General features: G+C 36.4%; 1 protein-coding gene across 25 annotated transcripts in view; it reads left to right on the top strand.

Annotated features, from left to right (window-relative positions):
• MTMR3 (myotubularin related protein 3) overlaps positions 1-21989 on the top strand; it is a 137487-nt gene that overhangs the window by 68926 nt on the left and 46572 nt on the right. For 15 of the 25 annotated variants that reach the window (XM_044379002.3, XM_048221279.2, XM_026484787.4 and 12 more), the window contains 2 exons: positions 11483-11535; positions 16448-16532. In XM_044379002.3, coding sequence (XP_044234937.1) covers positions 16530-16532 — 3 coding nt within the window. In that variant the 5' untranslated portion in view covers positions 11483-11535; positions 16448-16529. Of the gene's footprint in view, positions 1-893; positions 930-11482; positions 11536-16447; positions 16533-21989 lie in introns of all 25 variants that reach the window. The other 10 variants (XM_048221281.2, XM_057306114.1, XM_044378999.3 and 7 more) reach the window with 1 other exon arrangement.

The following is a 21989-nucleotide window of genomic DNA, read 5'->3' on the forward strand; positions in this document are numbered from 1 at the left end:
AGAGAAGTTTTTATGATCTATCCCAAAACCCTAAAGAGAGAGAAATTTTATTTCATTGACTAATCAAAACATTTTGAGTAGCTCTTGAGGGAACTTGCAGACTATGTGTCTTGAGAGAGAGAGAGAGAGAGAGAGAGAGGAGAGAGGGAGGGAGAGAGATTTGGAGGAGGGGGAAAAGTGGAATTTGATAAAAGAGGATAAATGCTAAATCATGTGTACCTGCAAAAATGCAGTAAAAGTTTAGTGGCCTAAAATACTAGAAGAGCTCTGTTGATCTGGTTGGTAGAAAAAAGACCAGTCTGTATATAGGAAACAACATAAACAATGGCAAGAAATTTGGAATGAACATAGAATGTCCTAGAGGGGAAGAGTAAGATCCTCATTTGAGGCAGACCTGGTTGTTTGAGAGGGAAGGGCCTCATTTTGGGTTGACAAACAGAATGATAGTGTCCTGAGAGTTCATTGATAATGTGTGGAGAATAGTGGTTAATGTTGCTTGGCTCATTCATAAGTCTCAAATGGCTACTAGAATTTTTGCTTCAGCAAAATCACATACTGCTTTTTAATTGTGGACTTCGAAGGTTTATAATGCATATTGGAAACTTATAAATCAGTTATAAGGGCTTATTCTATATGAAGACATGTAGAACTGTTGCATTTATGATAAGAACTAGAATATAGAGGTTTTAAATGGACATGGGTGTGCTTCAGACATTTATTTAATGGGTAGGTAAATAGAAGTCTATGGTTAATTTCTTGTATTTACCTAAGTTATTTTTTTTAATTCAAAAAGTAGTTATTGATTGTGTTTCTTGTTCTTGTCAGAATTAGTGTTCATTTGATTTGAAGGTACTAGCGCAAGTAACTCTTCTAACGTTATCTCCGTTTTACAGATAAGGAAACTTCGTGAACTTCCCAAACTGATACAAGTAAGTTTAGAGTCAAAATTCACATCCGAAACAGCCTGATTCCAGAACCTGTGATCTTACCTAATAAGCTATATTGTAGTGCCTCTCATTAACGCATAGTGTAAGGCCCTTGAGTTTCATTGTTGAATAGGAAAATGACCTTTCATAAGAAATCATAATCTGTCTAGTAGAACAGATAGAAATGTAAATAATCATAATGACATTTAGTATTATAAAATAGAGCTATATTGAAAGTGCACATGAACTCTGCAGGGAAGCTTTCACAGTGAACGCTTTGTTTTCAAGAAAGAATTGAAGGATTCATAGTATTTCACCAAATAGACAAAGCAGTATGAGCAAATCAGGTAGAGGTAATAGCAATGACAAAAGCTCATGCATGGAAAATTTCAAAGCAGCTTCAAGTTGTTCATTCTGGATATAAATGTCATAGGGCATATTTTTTATATAGGGATGTTTTAGTGAAACTTCTGTTGTTTGGATTGGATATGTCAGGTGATGTTAAAAGAGGAACTGACCAGGACCAGTTCTTTTGTAACTTCAGTTATAACTGGTTATTTTGTTTCTTAGGTAATTAAGGTCTACATAAATTTAATTCAACAAATGTTTGCAAATCAGTTAACGAGAACAAATGGTGGTGATACTGGTGTCATGGAAAGGAAAGATGGAAATAGAGCATTTCAAGGAAAGCAGTAGGAGTTGGCATCAGATTTTGTTACTGAAAATAGATCGTTGCTAGCCTTGAAGTCCTAGGCCTACCAAGATTTCCAGTGGAATATTAAGAAAGAAGGAATGGTGGGGGGAGGGGATGGAGGCTGATGATGGATTTTTGTTAAGTGTATGTAGAGTTAGGATATGTGCTACAGTGACAGTCCAGAGGAGACCCCGTACCCTATGGTACTGTGCTAGTAATAGCAGCTGGGGTTGGGGAATGTGCCAAAACTATCTGGTGGTAGCAGAAACCTTAGAGGTTTATCTTTTGTGTGGAGGAAGGACTAGACACTGTTGCATGTAGCCCTGGTCAGGTCTGCTTGTGAATGGTTTCAGACCTTTAATGGATTGAAAAGTTAAGTCTTACGAAGAAAAATGAGAGAATAAAGCAGCTTGAAGAAAGATAGTTGTGTAATAGTTTCTATAGATGATCTGTAATAGCATATAGTGCAGTATCACCTAGACCTCATTAATATATTACCTACATGATTTTTTTTTAGTATCTGTATACTAAATAGGAATGCATCTTAAAATCAGTAGCATGTTATAATTGAATTGGAGTTTTTTTCTTTCTTAGTGGTGTGTAAATTTAATAGTGTGCTTTGAATTTGATGGCATCTGAGTCCATGAAATGCAGAATGTTTTTTTCAGTGTTCATTATCAAATACAGTTGGGTGGTTTTTTTTTTTTTTTAAGGTATTTGTATTCCTTTTAAGATATTGCTAATGGTCTGTTTACCACGCCATGGAAACACTGGTAAATCGAAAATATAACTATATGCTGTAGAATGTAGGGTTTGGGTTAAATATTAAGGATGTAAATCAACAGAAAAGAAAAAGGGTAAGCTCTTTCTAAGGTCTTCTGTTTCTTTTCATGTTAGCATATGTAAGTGTCCTGATTGAAAACAGTAGTACACAATGTGTTGTTCAGTCATAGGCCTGCTGTTGTTTACCAGAGAACTGTATAAACAAATTATTCTTTCTGCCTCTTTGAGGCATTAGTTCTCTGACAAACTAGTTTCAGGTTGAAAAATGCAAGAAACTTACGAGTGGTGCTGATTGACATTGGAGGTGTGATGTTATTCTTAACAGTTATGTCCACATGCTTATTGGAAACTTGAGAATTTGAATTATTTGTGTGGATTGTTTTTTTCATGTTGAATTGAATAGTACTTAAGTTTGTGATGTATAAACAATATACTTGGAATACTCCATAATTTGTGCAGAATAGGTTTAGATTAGGTTGTATGTTTGAGAAGTTTTTCATCTTGTTTTAGAGAATATTTTATCAATATTTTAATATGTTTAGTATGAATAGAAGTAATTTAAGCCAGTATGCTCTTTTATTACCCCTTGCTCCCCATTAATGGGTTAAGCAAAATGATAATTTAAGAATTTTTTTAAATTCGAAATTTGTTTTTTGTCTTCATTATGAACCCATGACTTGAGTTTTTGGAGTGGTTATTTTAAGTGTAGTTACTGAAAAACAAAAAGGGAGAAATCCCTTTTGCTTAAGAGCTTATTTCTTATTAGCCCTGATTTAACGTAGTACTTTCGCCCTCCTTTTCTTTAAAGCATTTTGATGAATTCTACTTTTTGACTTTAGCTGGAAGTTTTTTTCTTCCTTTATATATTGGAATGGCAGTCACATGTTGCTATCTGTTTACATGAGATAAAAGTTACTAGTTTAAAAGGAGGGTGGATCTTTTTCTGGGGTTCTGTTGAGTTGGATGGTCTTAAAATGATGGTCTTAAGAAGATGGTGTTCTGGTCAGGACAGTTTCTGGTCTTTTGGCTATTTAGTAATTGAGAACTGCTTCGAAAGAGTAGGTATTTGAGCTCCCCATTTTAAACAGAGCCTGCGTTGTAGTGTGTGGTTACTGGAGGTTATTTGGGTTTTTATTGGCTTGCTTTCAAAAATATGAGTAGCCCCCTACCTAATTGCCAGAATATTAATTTTAACTATGCCAGTAGAAGAGTGGATTCTTTTCATTGCACATAGCCTCTATAACGTGAATTTTGTCTCTCTTCTCTTGGGTGTACCTATTGGCTTGCTGGAGTTAGACAGTTTTTAATTGTGAATACAGCAGCTAAAAATTCAAATCTGTTTCTTCATTAAGTTGTATGCCTACAAGATGGATTTGCATTTTCATTCAGCTTTCTGATCCTTATGCATTTTTTAAAAAAGATTTTCTTTCTTTATTAGAGAGTGCGTGAGCTAGAGAGCACATGAATGAGCAGGGGGGAGGTGCAGAGGGAGAGGGAAAAGCAGACTCCCCACTGAGCAGGGAGCCCACCGCAGGGCAGGGCTGTATCCCAGAACCCTGAGTTCATGACCTGAGCCCAAAGCAGATGCTTAACTGACTGAGCCCTCCAGGTGCCCCTTGCTCCTTGTCTATTTTGATGCTCGTTACTCTGCATAAAACTGAGTGGAGAGAACCACAACTTTGGACAGTCTGTTTACAGACTGGGAGAGGAACATTAACATTCCTAATATATTATCAATATACTAATAAGCAATATGCAGATTAGCTGGGTTTGGGATACTGATAGGTATTTTCTTGAAGAGTGTAGTTTACTTATATTTCCCCAAATTGGCATTAAACATCTCAAGTACTTAGGCAAAACAGGAAAATCATGCTCATTTATACATGGGCACACTGTTGTGTTCCCATGGTAAACTGACCTTCAAATTAAGTTGTCTTTCTAGAAAAGAAACCTCTTATGCAACTGTGAGTGGGGAGGGTTGGTGTTTTATGAAAAGGGTGAAATTTGGAGATTCTGTTTTGTTCATTTAGGGCAGGGTCCTGAAGCAAAGCATATTAGAATAAGCTGGGTAATTCTGCAGGTTTCAAAATGACATTGGTGTGTTGAATTTTGCCTAGTTTTTTAGTTGCCTTTTTTTTTTTTATTGCATTTTTGGTTTTTGCTACCTGTCTCATTTGATTAGTTTTCTTTTTCTATTGAGTACCTAAGCAATAGGAATTCATAATTTAAGCTTTTAAAAACTTTTTGAGACCCTATTGTAAAACTACTTCTCTTCATAGGGATTAGTCATTTCGGTGTTTTGTCCCAAAAAATGCAGTTAAAATTTTATTCTTTGGACAGTAGGAAGCAGGGACAGAGTCTGCAATCTCATGTTAAGAGATAATCATATAATACGTTAAGGGAGAAAATTATAATTAAGAAAATTTAAATGTCTATGAGGAGCTATAGGTCAGAAATCAGGAATATTTTTCTTTCTTTTAAATAGAACACTGATCTATGCAATGGCAGTGAGAACTCTGATTTGGGGCAAGATAGGGGAGAAGAAAGGAGAGGTGCAGGGGGAAACAAAGTTAACTTCCTTCCTCTTTATCAGAGGTTAATTGGGAGCAAGCAGGACATTAATATGAGTGTGCAGGAATTTGCCTTATGTTAAATTCTCAAAGGTAGACCTCAGAACTAGTCAAAAAAACAAAAGTCAGGAAACATTTTTCCGACATGGCGGCTAGTCTTTCTGATCTTTCCATAGTGATTATAAATATTGAACTACCTCTGGCACTTAGATAAAATGATCTGTTTGGCTTTAAAAATACAGTTAATTTCTAGTGATTTGAATGCCTAGATTTTCTATCCTCTTAACATCCAGGACTTAAGTATGTCTTCTGTTTTCTGTTAAATTGTAAGGGTTTTTTCTTTCTTAGGAGATAGGGAATGTTTCATTTAAGATGATGAACTTAAATGCTGCCTTATAAAATTAAATTCTTAATTTCAGTAGTAATATGCTGCCTGCCATGTGATTTCTCATGGAGGACATGGAGTCAGAAAATTACATTACTAATTACACATTAGAAATTCCTTTACAATCCTATTAATAATTTAATATATCTGAGTGGTATGAAGTGAATGTGTTGCTATAGAAGTGATTATAAAGAGTAAGTCAGAACACTAAAAGATCTTTGCATTCTTAAAATCATTTAATTTTTACCCTTTTTAGAAGAAGTGTTTTTGTTTTTTAAGATATATTTATTTTAGAGATAGAGCACCATACACATGAGTTTGGGGTGGGGCAGAGGGAGCAACCCTCAAGCAGACTCCCACTGAGCAGCGAGCCAAAGTGGGGTTCCATCTCCCAACTCATGAGATCATGACCTGAGCCGAAACCAAGAGTTGGTTGCTCAACCGACTGAGCCACCCAGGCGCTGGCTGTGATCCGTGGTTTTAATCTTTTTCTGGTCACCATCAGAAAATATCTTCACCAAGACATCACGTAGGATTTATGCTCCCCCTCCTCCTTTCCTATCCTGTTGTATAAGGATTAAGTTTAAAAGGAAGATACTTGTACATTAAATGATTTTAAAAGGTACAAATCAAGGGCGCCTGGGTGGCTCAGTCAGTTGGGCATCTGCCTTTGGCTCAGGTCATTATCTGGGGTGTTGGGATCGAGCCCTGCATGGGAATCCCTGCTCAGCGGGGAGTCTGCGTCTCCCTCTGCCTGCGCCCCCCCCCCCCGCCGACTTTTGCTCTCCCTCTCCCTCCCACCCAAATAAATAAATAAAATCTTTTAAAAAATAAAGGTACAAATCAAGTTTGCTAAGATTGGTGATCACAGTTAATCTTTTTTGAGAACATGGTTGGGGCTTCCTTTTGCTTACTTGACATGGGAAAAGCAATAACATTCATCTGAAGTGCAGCTGGACTTTGATGTCTAAAAATGCTAGAGCATAATTAATTTGCTTTTGATTTCTCACATTTGGGGTCCGCTTTTGGAAAAGCAGCTGTCAGTGTTTCAGCCACTTAAATGATAGCAATGATTTTAAGTATTGATCACTAACCCAACTGTTTGAAATTCAGTGTTATTACAGAGTCTCCTTCGTGGAGTATATTCAGAACTTATCCCACCTTTAATCCCTCCCATCCCCATATACATACATACATATACATACATATGTACTCACTCTGTACCACTAGTGTAGTCACAGATTATACAAGATTGACCTTCGGTGGTTATCTGTTGAAACAGAGCTTTTTTGTTGTTGTTATTTTGAGCATTATCTTAACTGTTGCTGGTTCAAGAGACTTATTACCAGTGAAAGGCTCTTTGATACAGAAATGTGATAACATGGGGCGCCTGGGTGGCACAGCGGTTAAGCGTCTGCCTTCGGCTCAGGGCGTGATCCCGGCGTTATGGGATCGAGCCCCACATCAGGCTCCTCTGCTATGAGCCTGCTTCTTCCTCTCCCACTCCCCCTGCTTGTGTTCCCTCTCTCGCTGGCTGTCCCTATCTCTGTCGAATAAATAAATAAAATCTTTAAAAAAAAAAAAAAAAGAAATGTGATAACATGGAGTTTAAGGGACAGTTTCTGGCAACTTTCTGGGTTTTTGTTTTTCAAGGAGAAGATGGTTGGTTTTTGGTTAGGAAATGATAATATTTTAGCTGCTTATCTGTGCTCTACAGCTGGTAGAGGAATGCACACGGATCATGAATTTGCATCTGGATCCCTCAAAACTCACCGACATTACTTAGTGTTTCCAGAAGAGGTAGAAAAGACATGCAGAGTTGGTCCCTCTCTGTCTCTCATCATCTTGTTTAGAGATTTCACTGAACGAGGTCACTGACTCGATTTTATATTTACTTTTCTTTTTATCTTTTTCAAAGCATGGACCTAATAGGTAGGGGAGAAGAGTCACACTGAGGGCATTCGGCCATGTGAGAATATTACAGTTGACACAAGAATTGCAGCTCCCCTAAGGATAGGAAGTTTGTTTTGTATCATCCCCAGTGCCGAGAATTGTCCCTACCACTTCCAGATATTTGTCAAATAAATGAACCTCCACAGTGAACTTACCATGATGGGTGAATGCAGTCATGCTTTTTGAACTCTGTTTTTATTTTTATTTATGGTTGACTTCAACAGCAAAGGTTTTAGAAAACCTGAGGTTTATTTTATTTTATTTTATTTTATTTTATTTTATTTTATTTTATTTTATTTTATTTTATTCAAGGAATAAAACCAAGCCATAGTAGTTTTACTCAACTGATAAATGCTGGTGATTAAATCATCTCCCCACTATGGAATAATCCTGCCCAGCATGCCACGGAGTCCTAATTTGGGAAGGTCGTATCATCCATCAGATATCTGAAAAGTTACTAGGTATAAATGAGGAAGCATGCAGAAACTGTAAAAACTTGCCTAAGTAGTGGCAGTTGGAAAGCCACTTAAAATTTAACATCTCCGAGTTATTTTATATTGCCTCCATACTCAAATTTTGCTGTGAATCTTTCTAAATATGCAGTGCATGTGCAAGAAAAGGCATTTCTTTCACATACAGTGAAAATAAAAGATTCCTTTAAAATTATTTAGTGTTGCCTTCTTAAAGTTTTGAAGTCTTAATTACCCTGCATTTGAAAGTGAGACAGGACTATGTAAAACAGCCCATTGTTTTTTTTAAAGTTAAAATGTACACTAGCCAAAAAAAAAGTGCTTCTTTAGCCACCTTGCCTACCCTCCCCCACCCAGCATTTTAAGATGCCTGGCCTGAGTCTCTTAGTTTTCCTCATGAATTGATTCAGTCTGATTAGTTTTTGTAGTTTGAATTCTTTTATTATATAAATGGCCCAAATTGGTGTGCCTCTTTGCCCTGTTGAAGCCGATATTGTCCGTCTGTCCGTCCGTCCGTCCGTCCTTCCTTCCTTCCTTCCTTCCCCCTTTAAAAAAAAAAAGATTTTATTTATTTATTTGAGCGAGAGGGAGCAGGGGGAGGGACAGAAGGAGAGAGAGAGGGATAAGCAGACCCCCTGCTGAGCAGGGAGCCGGATGCGGGGATGCGGGGTTCGATCCCTGGACCCCGGGATCATGACCTGAGCCGAAGGCAGATGCTTAACCGACTGAGCCATCCAGGTGCCCTGATGTGGTACTTCTTTAAATATATTCAGTTTATATTCAGGGTTATCCAAACCTAACTGTTCTAACTCTGTGAGGTATGTGTATACATGACTATATCATGGGACACCTGCTGCCATCATTGGCAGGTAGCTTATGGCACCAGAGAGCTTCTTTCAGATTCACCTCTGCATGGCCTTTATCTGGCAAATAGTCCTAAGAGGCGTGGGCAGTTTTTTTGTTGTTGTTGGCAGTGTTTCACAGTGACATACTTGTTCCCAACCAAGTAGTTGTTTGATTGTGGTTATTGGGAAGAAGAGTCATTGCCAGCATTGAAGCAGACCTGCCTGAACCTTTTTGTTGAAACTGCCTGTTGTTTGGTCCATCTCTTGAAACTTTACACCCTGTGGAAACTTACACAAACATTTCTGTATTGACGGACTTCTCATATGTTTGACAGAATAAGTTATCAAGTAATTTAAAACAAGTCAAATGATTTTTATAGTAGATACAGTGATTTCCTAAATTACATTTAGCACCTTGAATTAAATTAATTCATTATTACCCCTAGACTTGACCTGTCTCTTGAATTTAATCCCCCACCTGCTGGATATACATCTACTTGACACTCCTTCCTTGGAACTACCTTTCATTTCTTTCTTTCTTTTTTTTTTTTCTTAAGTTTATTTTTAAATAATCTCTATACCCAGTGTGGGGCTCAAACTCATGACCCCGGGATCAAGAGTTGCCTGTTCTTCTGATCAGCTGAGCCAGCTAGGCATCCCACCTTTCATTTTGTAATGATACTTTTTTCCTCTCACCGCAGGCCTTAACATTTTGGAGTTAATCTTTGGCAACTTGCTCTGCCTCTTTTTTCCCCATTTCTAATCAATTACTAAGCTCAGGAAAATTAATGCTTTTACTCACTTTGATGTCTTCCTTTGCATTTTCGCTACAGTTGAGATATTAGGCTGTTAGCAGTTCATATCTGAGCTACTAGTCTACGGACATCCTAAGTCAGTTTCCCCCTCCAGACTATTCTACTTGCTGCTTGTTACTGCCTAACACCACCACTTTTGTGTTACTATTTTCCTACTTACACAGCTCTTGATTTCATGCCATTAAATTAAATCTGACTCCTTAGCCTGGCATTTAAGGCCCACAGTTGTGTCCTGCCTTTCTAGTCTTCTCTTCTTGAACTCTCTCTCGATATTCTGACCTCTGTTTCTCAAAAATGTTATGTTTTCTTCCTATTGTGATATTAATAGCCATTCTCTCTTGAATTATCCCTGTACTTTTTTTTTCTCTTTTTTTTTTTAGATCCCATCCAGTCTGTAACCCAGTTGAAATTCTTCATCTGCTGTGAAGTCTCCCTACACTGTCCCTCCGCTGAATTCTGAGAACATGCATGTCATTGGACAGTTAACCTTGTAGTACTCTGACACTTGCTGAGTTACAATCAGCTATGTTTCATCGCTTTTTGTTTGTAATACTTTTTAAGTGAAATGTGTCTTCACATACATTATTTAATCTGTTTTGTTTTAAGTCAAAGACAAAGAGACCAAGCATCTTTTCTTTTTAACAAACGATTCTTTATTATCCTAAAGTAAAAATCATAGATAGTGGGCGCCTGGGTGGCTCAGTTGGTTAAGTGTCTGCCTTTGGCTCAGGTCATGATCCCAGGGTCCTGGCATCAAGTCCTGCATTAGGCGCCTTTCTTCTCCCTCTGCCTTTTCCCTCTCCTCTCTCTATCTCTCTTAAATAAATAAATAAAATCTTAAAAAAATCATAGTATAATGTACCTACTGATATAACTTAAAAGGAAAAATTATAATATGTATTTTAGTATTCAAGTGCTTATCAAAAATTACACTCTAGTAAGAAAAGGTCCTGCAGATTTACAGACTTCCAACTTTTCTTCTGTATTGTGTTGTACCTTTTAAAACAATAAGACTAAACTTGATACTTAATATGGTTTGTACCTCAAGTTGTAAATTATGAATAGCTTTATTTCCCATATAGTATGTGGTTAATATGGCCTCTAAGTTACAAAATTTAAAAGTTACGGGAGACAAAAAATTCTACTTGTAAAATGGTTAAAACACTTTATTATTGCATATTTAGCCTCTCTTTTATGGTACTTGCTCAGTTAAAAATTTTTTTCTGGAAGTTATGGATGTAATGTGCTATGTTGACTGATTCCTTAATTTTAGGATTTTAATATTTTATACAGTTTTATTTATGTGACTTCATGTCATGTATCAGCCCAAAAGAATGAGTTGTCTGCACATACTGAGAGAAATCATTACAAAGGCCTCAGCTCATAGGGGCACCTGGGTGGCTTAGTCGGTGCTCAGCGGGGAGTCTGCTTGAGATTCTCCCTCTCTCTCTCCCTCTGCCCTTCCCCCTGCTTGCTCATGCTCTTTCTCTCTCTCTCTCAAATAAATCTTAAAAAAAAAAAAAAATCAATTAGGTCTTTTATCTCTGTGAAGGTCAGATTGTTGCCTCGTTGTGACAAGAATTATTTGTGTTTAGATCATACTCCTTCCGCCCTGAATTTTTTCTTACACATAAAAGATTCCTTGGTAGAAGCCAGTTCTGTGTACGAAACACCTTACATTACCAACTCTAAGTCAAGCTCTCTGATCTTTGTTCTTTAAAGTACTGGTTCATGTAGTGGCAGAGGTTTAGCTGAGAAGCCACCAGAAATGATGATTGACTGAGAAAAACCCTTAAGTAGGAGTATCTTAGGTTCCTGGAAAGTTCTGTAGTTTCTAAAGGCATGATGATGCCTGACTGGACTAATTTTGGGCAATTAAACATTCTAAAATCTGTTGACTAAATAGTCAACATTGTAATGATTTAAAAAATAATATATTGTCACAGCATTCTAACTTGTAGAGAAAAGTCTTGTGGGGAGATCTAAGTGGCTTAACTTGATTCTTAGGATATTTGTAAAACTACTGGTTTTTCTTTTGCAGATTGACTTGTGAAACCTTCTAATAGAGAAAGTTCTTGGGACAAACTTCACTTGGTAAGTTTGTTGTACCTCTTCCACCACTTTTGCTGTTTTGAGCAGCAGAAACTAATTTACAGATAAATTGTGTGTGTGGGGGTCTGTTTGTCCATGTGCATAATTACTTAGATGAGCTCTTACATGTTCACTTCAATGTTAAATCTCTAAGTATGATTTTTTTTTCACTAGGGTTCAAGGCAGATTATTTTTTCCATATATAATTTACCATAATATAGTATACTGTACTTGGAAACTTGTATTTGAGACTAAATGAGTTGTAGCCCTAATATTTTGTTTAGAATAGACGGTTCTTAACAACATGGAATTCTTTTAAATTAAAACTTGATTCTTGTTTTGAGTTTTCTTAACTTGTTACATACCTATATAAAAAGGCCTCATTACTAGACTTAGTGGTACTAATGTGTAAGTAGAAAAGAAGTTCTAAAAAATTTAATCCTGTCCCCAATGTGGTTATTAATCCCTGTTCTTCTTTTTACAGACTTGTGCGTATCTATGACCGTTTAGTCTTCATTACTGCCTCCTGTTTCTGCCATCTGTTTAATTTAGGAAATCATAATCTAATTTTATTGAAAAGAGAAGTTGTTGCTTTAGTTTTAACTTTCTAGATCCACATCCGTACCTTGTTCTGCAACCATTAGCTTTACATTGCCTCCAGAATAAGGACCAAGCTCATTAGCATGGCATTTTAGGCTCTTGACGAGTGGGCTTAAACACATCCCCTGCACCTAGTCACCCATTTCCCCCATACACCTGGGGCACCTTTTGCTATAGCCACATTGACCTACTTTCCCTCGAGTACTCTCCAGTATAGTTGGTTTTTTGTGTGTGTGTGTGTGTTTTTTTTGTTTTGTTTTGTTTTTTTGGGGGGGGGTCTCGTTCTTTGCTTGTGCAATTCCTGTTCCCTCTGTCTCAGTAGCTCAGAATCTGACCAGCTCAACTATTAAAAAGCTCAGTTGTTCCAGAGAGCCTTCTTTGAGTGCCCAGACCAGAAGCTGCTTCTGTCTTTTGCATCCTCATGGAGTTCTATTTCTGTATCTCTTTCCACCTTCTGCCTTATTAGTTATCTGTTTGTTGTCCCCATGAGAGTATGAACACCTTGAATGCAAAAACTATGCTCATATTTGAATTTTCAATTCACACAGACATTTCCAGAGTCCTGGGATGATAGTATTTCTAACTATAATTTGATTTTAAGTAGGATTTTTGTTTTTGGTGGGTGTGGGTATGTGTTTGGTAAGAAAAAGGGGAAATAGGTTTTGTGCCATCTGTTTAATTTAGGAAATTATCGTCTAATTTTTAATTTAGTAGGGATTAGTTATAATCTTGTTGATTCAGGGTACTGTTTTTTTCCTTCTTTCTGTATAATGAAACATTTATATGATATATATAATCTGTGACCTTATAGTCTGAGTTGCTCAGTATCTTATGTGGTTGAGTTATTGTAAATATATATACAGAATATATATATATATATATAGTGAGTGTAAATTTTAGTTATTGAGAAAGAAATTGGGTAATTTCTCCTTCACAGGTGCCTGAAAGATGAGCTGCCATGTTCACTAGGAAGATTAAATGGTGTTTTACTTTTGTAAAGATTTCTTAGAAGTTGCATCTATTGGGTGGTTCTGATGATGGAGCCCAGGGAAACCTGCAGATCCTAGCTCTCAAATTCTCACGCATATATTAAGAAAAGAGCAGTCATTTGATTTTGATGCTTAAAATAAGAATCTTATCCTTCATTTGGCCCAGTGGGTCCATATTAGACCTTTAAAGAAGGAAATGTAATCCTAATGTATTACGTGGCTCTTCAGGTTTAATTTTTACATTGGCATAGTAATGTAAGTGTTCATTGATTTTTAACTTTAGAATCATTATTGACTTGAGAGTTAAGGCACCTAAGACCTGTATTTGGAAAACAATGAATTAAAGTGTTACTTTTTTTTTTTTTTTTTTAAGATTTTTAAAATGTATTTATTCATGAGAGACACACACACACAGAAAGAGAGAGGCAGAGGGAGAAGCTGGCTTCCTGTGGAGCAGGTAGCCTGACACAGGGCCTGATTCTAGGACCCTGGGATCACAACCCAAGCAGAAGGCAGATGCCCAACTGACTGAGCCACCCAGGTGCCCCTAAAGTGTTACATTTTTAAAAAATACTACATTCTTAAGAAACCTGGTCTAGGTTTAGAGGGAAAGATGTGAGATTATTAAATTAATCTTGATGCCAGGAAACATTATTTGAATTAGCATAATATGGGTCCTAGATTAAAAGAGACTCAAGGGATAGATAGGACTAGATTGATCCTAGACTGGATCCTTTGTTAAGGGAAAAAATTAATGTGAAGGATAAAATTGGTTAAGTTGACCAAATTGGAATATAGAAGGTAGATTAATGTACTATATCAGTGTTAAATTTTCTAAGTTTTGAAACTAATACTGTGATTATTAGGAAGTATATACTAAAGTAATGAGTACAGAGACATGGTGTATACAACTCTCATTTTTTAAAAAGATTTATTTTAGGGAGAGCAAGAGAGAAGGGTGGGAGGGGCAGAGAGAGAGAGGGAGAGAGAGTCTTAAGCAGATTCCGCGCTAAGCATGGAGCCCAGTGCGGGGCTCAGTCTCACGACCCTGAGATCAGGACCTGAGCTAAAACCAAGAGTCAGATGCTTAACTGACTGCACCACCAAGCACCACCACAGCTCTCAATTAAATGGTTCAGAAATGGGGTGCCTGGGTGGCTTAGGTGGTTAAGTGTCTGTGTTCAGCTCAGGTCATGACCTCAGGATGTTGGGATCAAGCCCCGCATCGGGCTCTCTGCTCATCGAGGAGTCTCCTGCTCCCTCTCCCTCTGCCCCTCTCTCCACTTATGCTCTGTCTCTCTCTCTCAAATAAAAAAAATAAAATCCTTAAAAAAAAAAGTTCAGAAGTAAGTGTGTGTGTGTGTGTGTGTGTGTGTGTGTATGTATGTTTAAAAAAAAGGACAGTGGTGGGGACTGTCCTATCCAAGTTCTTTGTATGTAATGGAATATCTTAGTTAATGATTTAAAAGGTGCTTATTTCTATATGTCAATAACTAAACTAAGCACACCATATGCATTATCCTTTACCCCTCACAATTATTTCATGCAGTTTTTAATTTTTATTTATAGATGAAGAAACAGGCTTGGAAAGGTTAGTATGACTTGCTCTCAAGGTCACAGAGTTAGTAATATGGCAGACTCAGAACTCATATGTCATCTGCCTATAGAGCCATTGCTCTATACCTCTTATTGTTTTTTTAAATTTAATTTATTTTAGAGAGGAAGAATGAGAGAGTGGGAGTTGGAGGAGGGGCAGAGGGAGAGAATCCTCAAGCAGACTTCCTGCCAAGCACAGAACCCAACACAGTGCTTGATCCCAGGACCCTGAGGTCATGACCTGAGCCAAAATCAAGAGTCTGATGCTTAACCGACTGAGCCACCCAGGCGCCCCTACATTTCTTACTGTTTTTTTGATTGAGGTGTTATCTTCACACTCTGCCTTAGATTAAGTGAAAACCTTTTATGTAATATTATTCTGAGTTTCTTTTTTAAAAAACTTCTTTGTAAAAGTTTATTTTCCTAATTACAAATGTAAAATAATTGAAAGTGTAAAAACTGAAAATCCTCACTCCCACTTCTCTTTCTTAGAGGGGTAACCATTGATAAAATTTCCTGTGTCATTTTTCTGTGTATGTACAAACATGATTCAGAATTAATACAAATAATGCTTATGTGTATTTTTAATTTACCTTTTAAATTACAGAACATTGACACTTCTACCAAGTTGCAGTAGAAATTAGTCTTTAGAGACCATATTATAGGTGCTTAGAAAGCTTATTGCTGCTGAATTAGTCCCGTAACTTTTTTGCTGTAAGATTATATTTTTAGTGTTTTATGAAGAGTTTGATTATATGCACACTCTTTACGGTTTTAAAAATTCTTTTTATTTTTTTTTTAAAAGATTTTATTTTTAAGTACTCTCTACACCCAGTGTGGGGCTTAAACCCACAACCCTGAGATAAGAGTTGCACGCTCCATCGACTGAGCCAGTCAGGCACCCCTAACTACATTTTTTAAAAAATTGAACTATAATTCATATCACATGAAACTTGAATTTTAAAGTTTATAGTTCAGGGGTTTTTAGAATGTATAAAATGTTGTGCTAAACACATTTTTATCACCCCACAGAGATACCCTGTATCCATGAGCAGTTACTCCCTATTCCATCCTCATCCTAATCCCTGATAACCACTAATCTACTTTCTGTCTTTATGGATTTACCTGTTCTGGACGTTTCATATAAATGGTAGTATGTAATAATGAGTTTTTTTGCCTGGCTTTTTTCACTTAGTATAATAGTCTCACAGTTTGTTCACATTGTATCATGTATCAGTATTTCAGTCTTTTTTATTATGTGACTTTTCAGATGAGCATAGAATATTGGGGCAGTAAGGCAGTGTTTTTCATATTTTGCTTACTAAGCCAGTTTGGTTCTCACAGATAGGGAGATCCATTTTGAATTTATAGATTAGCACAGAAACATCCTATAATATTACAGGAATATTGTTTTTGCATTTGCAGGTTGGTTTTAATCTTTATTTTATCCAAAGTTTATAACATTTTTCATTTTACTATCAACATTAGGAACATGAGTTTTTGCTACGTTTTTGCTCAAATAGGTTAGGACCATGAGGATTTTCACAAAGGCATTATGGAGTTTGGATTTAACTAGTGGGAATTGGCTGGGTGATATTTAACTTGTTCTTGGGTGACTCTGTTCAGGTCTGCAGGTCCGTGTATGTGTAGTTCTTTAATTAGAATATGGCCTAGTAGGGGGAAAATTGCCAATTTTGTCCTTTTTTTTTTTTTTTCTTTTCTTTTTAAAGATCCAGGTGTAAAGGAAAGAAAAGCCTTGCCAGACACTGAAGAAGGGACGGGGATTTCTCCTCCTAATCTGGGCCTCCTGTCATGGTAAGTAACTTGAAGAAGTAACAAGAAAATTGGAATTGAACTCTATCCTGAAATTAAGTGAACACTGGTAGGTCCATACATTTTTGTTTTTGTAAATCGTTTTACTTTTCTTTTCCTGAACTCTCTTGTTGTTACCTTTCTTTTATTGTTTATTTAGTAATAATGGAGTATTTTAGTGTTTTAGAATAGTTTATTTAATCCTGTGAATTAATATATTGTCTGTTACTTTTCAGTCAGGTAATAAATGGAATCAAGACTAAAATTCATGGTTCTTGGATTCTAGGTTTCTTAATCCTTTTCTAGGAAGCAAGATGTAGTGAAAACCGTGTGTGTGTGTGTGTGTGTGTGTGTGTGTGTGTGTGTGTGTTTGTTTGGTGTGTGCGTAGAAGAACTATGATATGGTCATACACATATTCTTTATGAATTCACCTTTCTGGATAGAAGTAAATCCCTGCCTTTCCCTTTCTGTCTTTTTAAGACAGTATTTTTTATCCCAAAGAAGGTGAAGCAGCTTTGCACACCCCTGCCTACATCTTTGACTAAAAAGAGCATATAATGGCCATTTCAGTGACTTGTGGGCCTTTTAGGCCTCAGTCCAAGCAGAGAAGATGGAGCAATGAGCCAACCACATTTCTATCAATCCTGAGCATATGTAAACAGTGCTTCAAGGCTTAAAAAAGAAATGGTGCTCTGTAATATTGTCCTGCTTCTACCTTGTTATGTTTCCTAGATCCAAACTCTGTTTCATGCTGGCGCACAAAGAAGGAATTGAAAAGGCCATGTTAATTTCAAGCTTCATTAGGGACATGGGTGGAAAATGCTTTTGAAAATTAAAAACAAACTAAAACACAACAGAAAAACTAGTTGTGCAGAAATGTCATATTAAAAGAAGGAGAAAGGTAACTGCTTTCATTTTGAAGCTGGGCCAGTTTTTTCTTAGTTTGTGGGTATAACAACTTTTTGATATATCCTATATCCAAACACTGATGAACTTTTAATATTATTTCTCTAGACTACATTTTATTTTATTGGTTTTCCCACAGAGTTTTTAATGAATTGAAAAAGTGTTTGCCTAATATTTATATTGTATGTATGCCAATGCTAATGAATAACAAATGACAGTCTTATAAAAGCAGCTCTGTTCTGCACTGAGGGGCTGTCCTTTATTGTATACCATGTAGCTAGCAACAGTGTGGTCCTCGTCCTGGTGCTGGGGTCTCTGTTGGTGCCCTGCGGATAGTCTTCTGGTGCAGTCTGGAGAAGCTTTTGTGTGCTGTAGTTGGGGAGCAGTATGGCCATGTGTCTTTTTTTTTTTTTTTTTTTTAATTTCTCATAAAGTAACATTATAACAGGTTTTTACAAATACTCATTGATAATTCTACCACCCATGATTGTATTCCTTTACCTAGCTCATGTCTACATACATATTTTTTATGTATTTGGAATTAAAGCAAAATTAAATTTCTATTTTGCTTATTTCACTAAAGGAATTAAACATTTTCCCATGTTGATTCATTGGATTCCTAATGTTCATTTTGCTAGCTGTATAACATTTTGCAATTTGTTGAACCATTGATTTAATTAATATCAATTAATTGATACATTGTTTCAGCATTTAGGTCATATATGCTTAATCGTTATTTTTTGTGTAGTGCATTCAGGAGTACTGAATTTTTTTTTTAAAGATTTTATTTATTTATTTGACAGCATAAGCGGGGGGGTGGGGCAGCAGGGAGAGGGAGAAGCAGGCGCCCTGCTGAGCAAGGAGCCCGATGCAGGGCTCGATCCCCAGACCCAGGGATCATGACCTGAGCCAAAGGCAGACACTTAATTGACTGATCCACCCAGGTGCCCCGAATTTTCTTTTTTAAAATGTGTACGTCTGTACTGATTTGAGTAACATCCTCTCTCTCATGCTTGTAAAGATTCTTAAATGAGATTGAAGTCTTTTTGGGAAGTTAAGCATTAGAATATGTTTTCATGGTTTATTATGGAAAATCTCAAGCTTGTACAAAGAGAATAGTACAGTGAACCATTGTATGATCAATCCACTGCAGTAATTATTAATTCATGGCCATACTTGTTCTTCTGACTTCCTCACTGTCGACTCTTGCATTATTTTGAAACAAATCCCAAGCATTTTATCAAGAGAAATTTGTATTTTTGATGGCCTTCAATACCAGTCTTAAGAATAATGACTGGAATTGACATTGAGACGGATATTTTCATTTTTACATTTTGTCCAATATTTCTACACATACTTTATTCTCAGCAGTAGATTTTTTTTTTTTAATCCTGGAACATTGTATATGAACTTAGTTAATAGGCATTTTGACTTGTTGGCAGTCTCTGCTTCCTGTGTTCTTTAAATATTTATTTGTAAGTTGATTTCCCCTCTAAGGCATGGATTACCTCTCTTACCTGCAAAAGCCAATAGCAGAAACTGGCCTGGAACTGTGGTGACTAATCCCTTTTCAAGATTTTGTAGGTAGCCCCACCAACATTATGGAACTGGTAGAGACTAAGAAGTGCCAGATTCCGCAATGCCTGGTGTTGCTCAGCAATACCAGGAAATCGACCATGTGGAATACATGCTCGCTAGTACTAATAAATTACTACCTGTAGCCTGGGAGAAATTTTGCAAGCCTCTTATGAGGCCAAGACTTGCCAGTCTGTTTCTTCCTTCCCTTTGTCTCCTTCCAGCTCCTTGCTCTATCAGCCATCTCAATTTGACCTTTTTTACCCATGAAACTTAAAAACTATAATGAATTAGGCAGTTAATTCAACTTACGTGTTAGCTAGATAATGTTTTTTTGAAACACCATTCTTTTAGGATGTCAGTAGCTTGTCCTAATGTTAATTTAAATCCTTGGTGATTAAATACATATTTATGTACAAGGGGGAAATAAGCTCTTAAAACCTTATAGGTAATGTGAATTGAGATAGTCTTTTAAAAAGAGCACTTATTTTATTTGACTATGAAAAATTACTTGATGATCTTGTCTTGCTGACTTAATTCTCTGTTCTCTCATGTTCAAAATCATTCATTCCATTTTCAGTTTTCACTGGCTATATACATTTGGTTATATACATTGGCATGGATTAGCACCCAAGTGAATGTGCTGGAAAGAATAGATTCATAATGGCTTCTCATTTTTGGTTTTGTTTTTAGCTTGCTACATTATTTTAATTCTGTGCTATCTAAAGGTCAGTAAAAAACTAGGTCCGGTAATCACTTGAAGAAATGAGTGCCTCTGTAAAATGATCTTGAAGAGAATAAAAGTTTAGGCCTATATATTTGTGTGAGTTAAAAAGTTAATGTGATGCTGGGGAGGCATGTTTACAGTGTGCTTTTATGTAATAATTTTTTTAAGATATATTTATTAGAGAGAGAGGGAGCTGGGGGAGAGGGAGAGAATCTCAAACAGGCTCCCCGCTGAGTGCAGAGCCCCACGTAGGGCTTGATCTCACGACCCCCTAGATCACAACCTGAGCCAAAATCAAGAATCAAACGCTTAACCGACCTAGATACCCAGGTGCCCCTTTTATGTAATAATTTTTAAAAGCATTCCCCCTCATAGTGTTTCCTACCTCTCCCCTATTGATTTCTGAGAAAAATCTTTCTAAATTCAAGATTCCTCATATCTTTTCTTAGTTCTAAGTGTAAATACTCAGTGTTCTTTGAGTCAAGAGCTTCCTCTTAAGAATGGAAGTAGAATTGGTTAAAAAGACAAAAGGTAACATAGAAAAATAAGTTTCTTTCAAATATGACTATGTCCCTTGTTATTCCTTCACCCAGTCATTGACCTCGGAGGAAATGACTGAAGAGGGATAAAATGGAACAGATTGACACAGATCTCTTCATATAACAAGTTATTTTGGTATTTATGGGAGTGGAGCCTTTTTACAAACCTTTGTACACCCCAAGTAATTATGTTTTTAGAGGCTCTAAGCAACATGATATCAACCTTACTGAAATATACTGCCTTAATTAGACTTTTTTTTTTTTTGCTGTAAGAAACTGAATAGATTTTTATACTTTTGCTTTTATAATTACTTATCAGCCGTAATTTCTTAATTCATCATGGTGAATACCTCACAGCCTTAGGGATGTGACTCTATTAAACACATGATTTGTTTTCAAACATAGCAAGACTTTATTTAATGATGACTGAAGTTTCGTAAATTTTTTTTGGATTTCATGAACCACTTATAAAGTTGTTACAGTTTTATTTTTAGAACTTGAAGTCAGTAATTTCTATGTTTTAAATATCAAACCTTTAAAAGGCTGGTAAAACCTTTAAAAGCCTCAAAATAAAGTGGCTCCTTAGAGGGGATGGAATGGGCCCAGTCAGCTAGCAGCCAAGAGACTGATTTTATGGTGGTAATGGGTGAGGGATTGCTATTCAATTTCTCTATGACTCTTCTTGTCACAGATTAGTGCTGGCAGAATGGTTTTAGAGAAAGTGTGACTTCAGATGAGACCAGTTGCATGGTATTTAGTGTTGCAGTGTAGTAGATAGAGCAACATTTCTCCAACTCTTTGCTTCGAGGAACCCTTCTTACATTCTAACTTATTGAGGACCCCAGAGAGATTTTGTTTATATGGGGTATGTCTGTCTATATACTTTATTAGAAGTTAAATCTGGGGTTTAAAATTGAGAAGTCTTTTAAGTGTTCTTATGTTCGTTTAAAAATAACAGTAACTGGGGTGCCTGGTGGGCTCATTCAGTAGAGCGTGCAACTCTTGATCTTGGGGTTGTGAGTTTGAGCCCCATGTTGGGTGTAGAGATTACTTAAAAATAAAATCTTAAAAAAAATAATAACCAACTAAATGTTAGCATAAATAACATTTTTGATAAAAATAACTTTTTTCTGACTCAGAAATAATGTAAACAGTGGCATTATTTTAAAATTTTTATAGATCTCTAATGTTTTGCTTAATAGATGATAGCTAGATCCTCATATCTACTTCTGCATTTAATTTGTTAAAATATGTTGTTGAAAAAAATGTTGAAATATATGAAGTAAATCTAGCTTCACACAGATATGTAGTTAGAAAAATATTTTAATAGTTTTTCCAACTGGAGAATATTGTATATAATCTTCTGTTATACCTAAACAAGGAATATTTGTTTTGTTTTGTTTTGACAAGTAATATTTCTGTAAAGGTTAGTTGTAATGTGGAATCTGAAACCATATCAGTGAACTTATTATATTGTTACATTTTTTTAAAGATTTATTTATTTTAGATGGGAGGGGCAGTGGGAGAGGGAGAGAGTGTCCTAAGTGGACTCTGCGCTGAGTGCGGAGCTGGACATGGGGCTTGATCTCACGACCCTGAGATCATGACCTAAGCTTAAATCAAGAGTCAGACACTTAACTTACCGCACCACCTGGGCACCCCAATGTATTCTATTACATTTAAAGCCATTGGTCTGTCTTGCACTTTAAATG

The sequence above is a fragment of the Ursus arctos genome, unplaced genomic scaffold (assembly GCF_023065955.2).
Source record: "Ursus arctos isolate Adak ecotype North America unplaced genomic scaffold, UrsArc2.0 scaffold_34, whole genome shotgun sequence".
Classification (NCBI taxonomy): Eukaryota; Metazoa; Chordata; class Mammalia; order Carnivora; family Ursidae; genus Ursus; species Ursus arctos.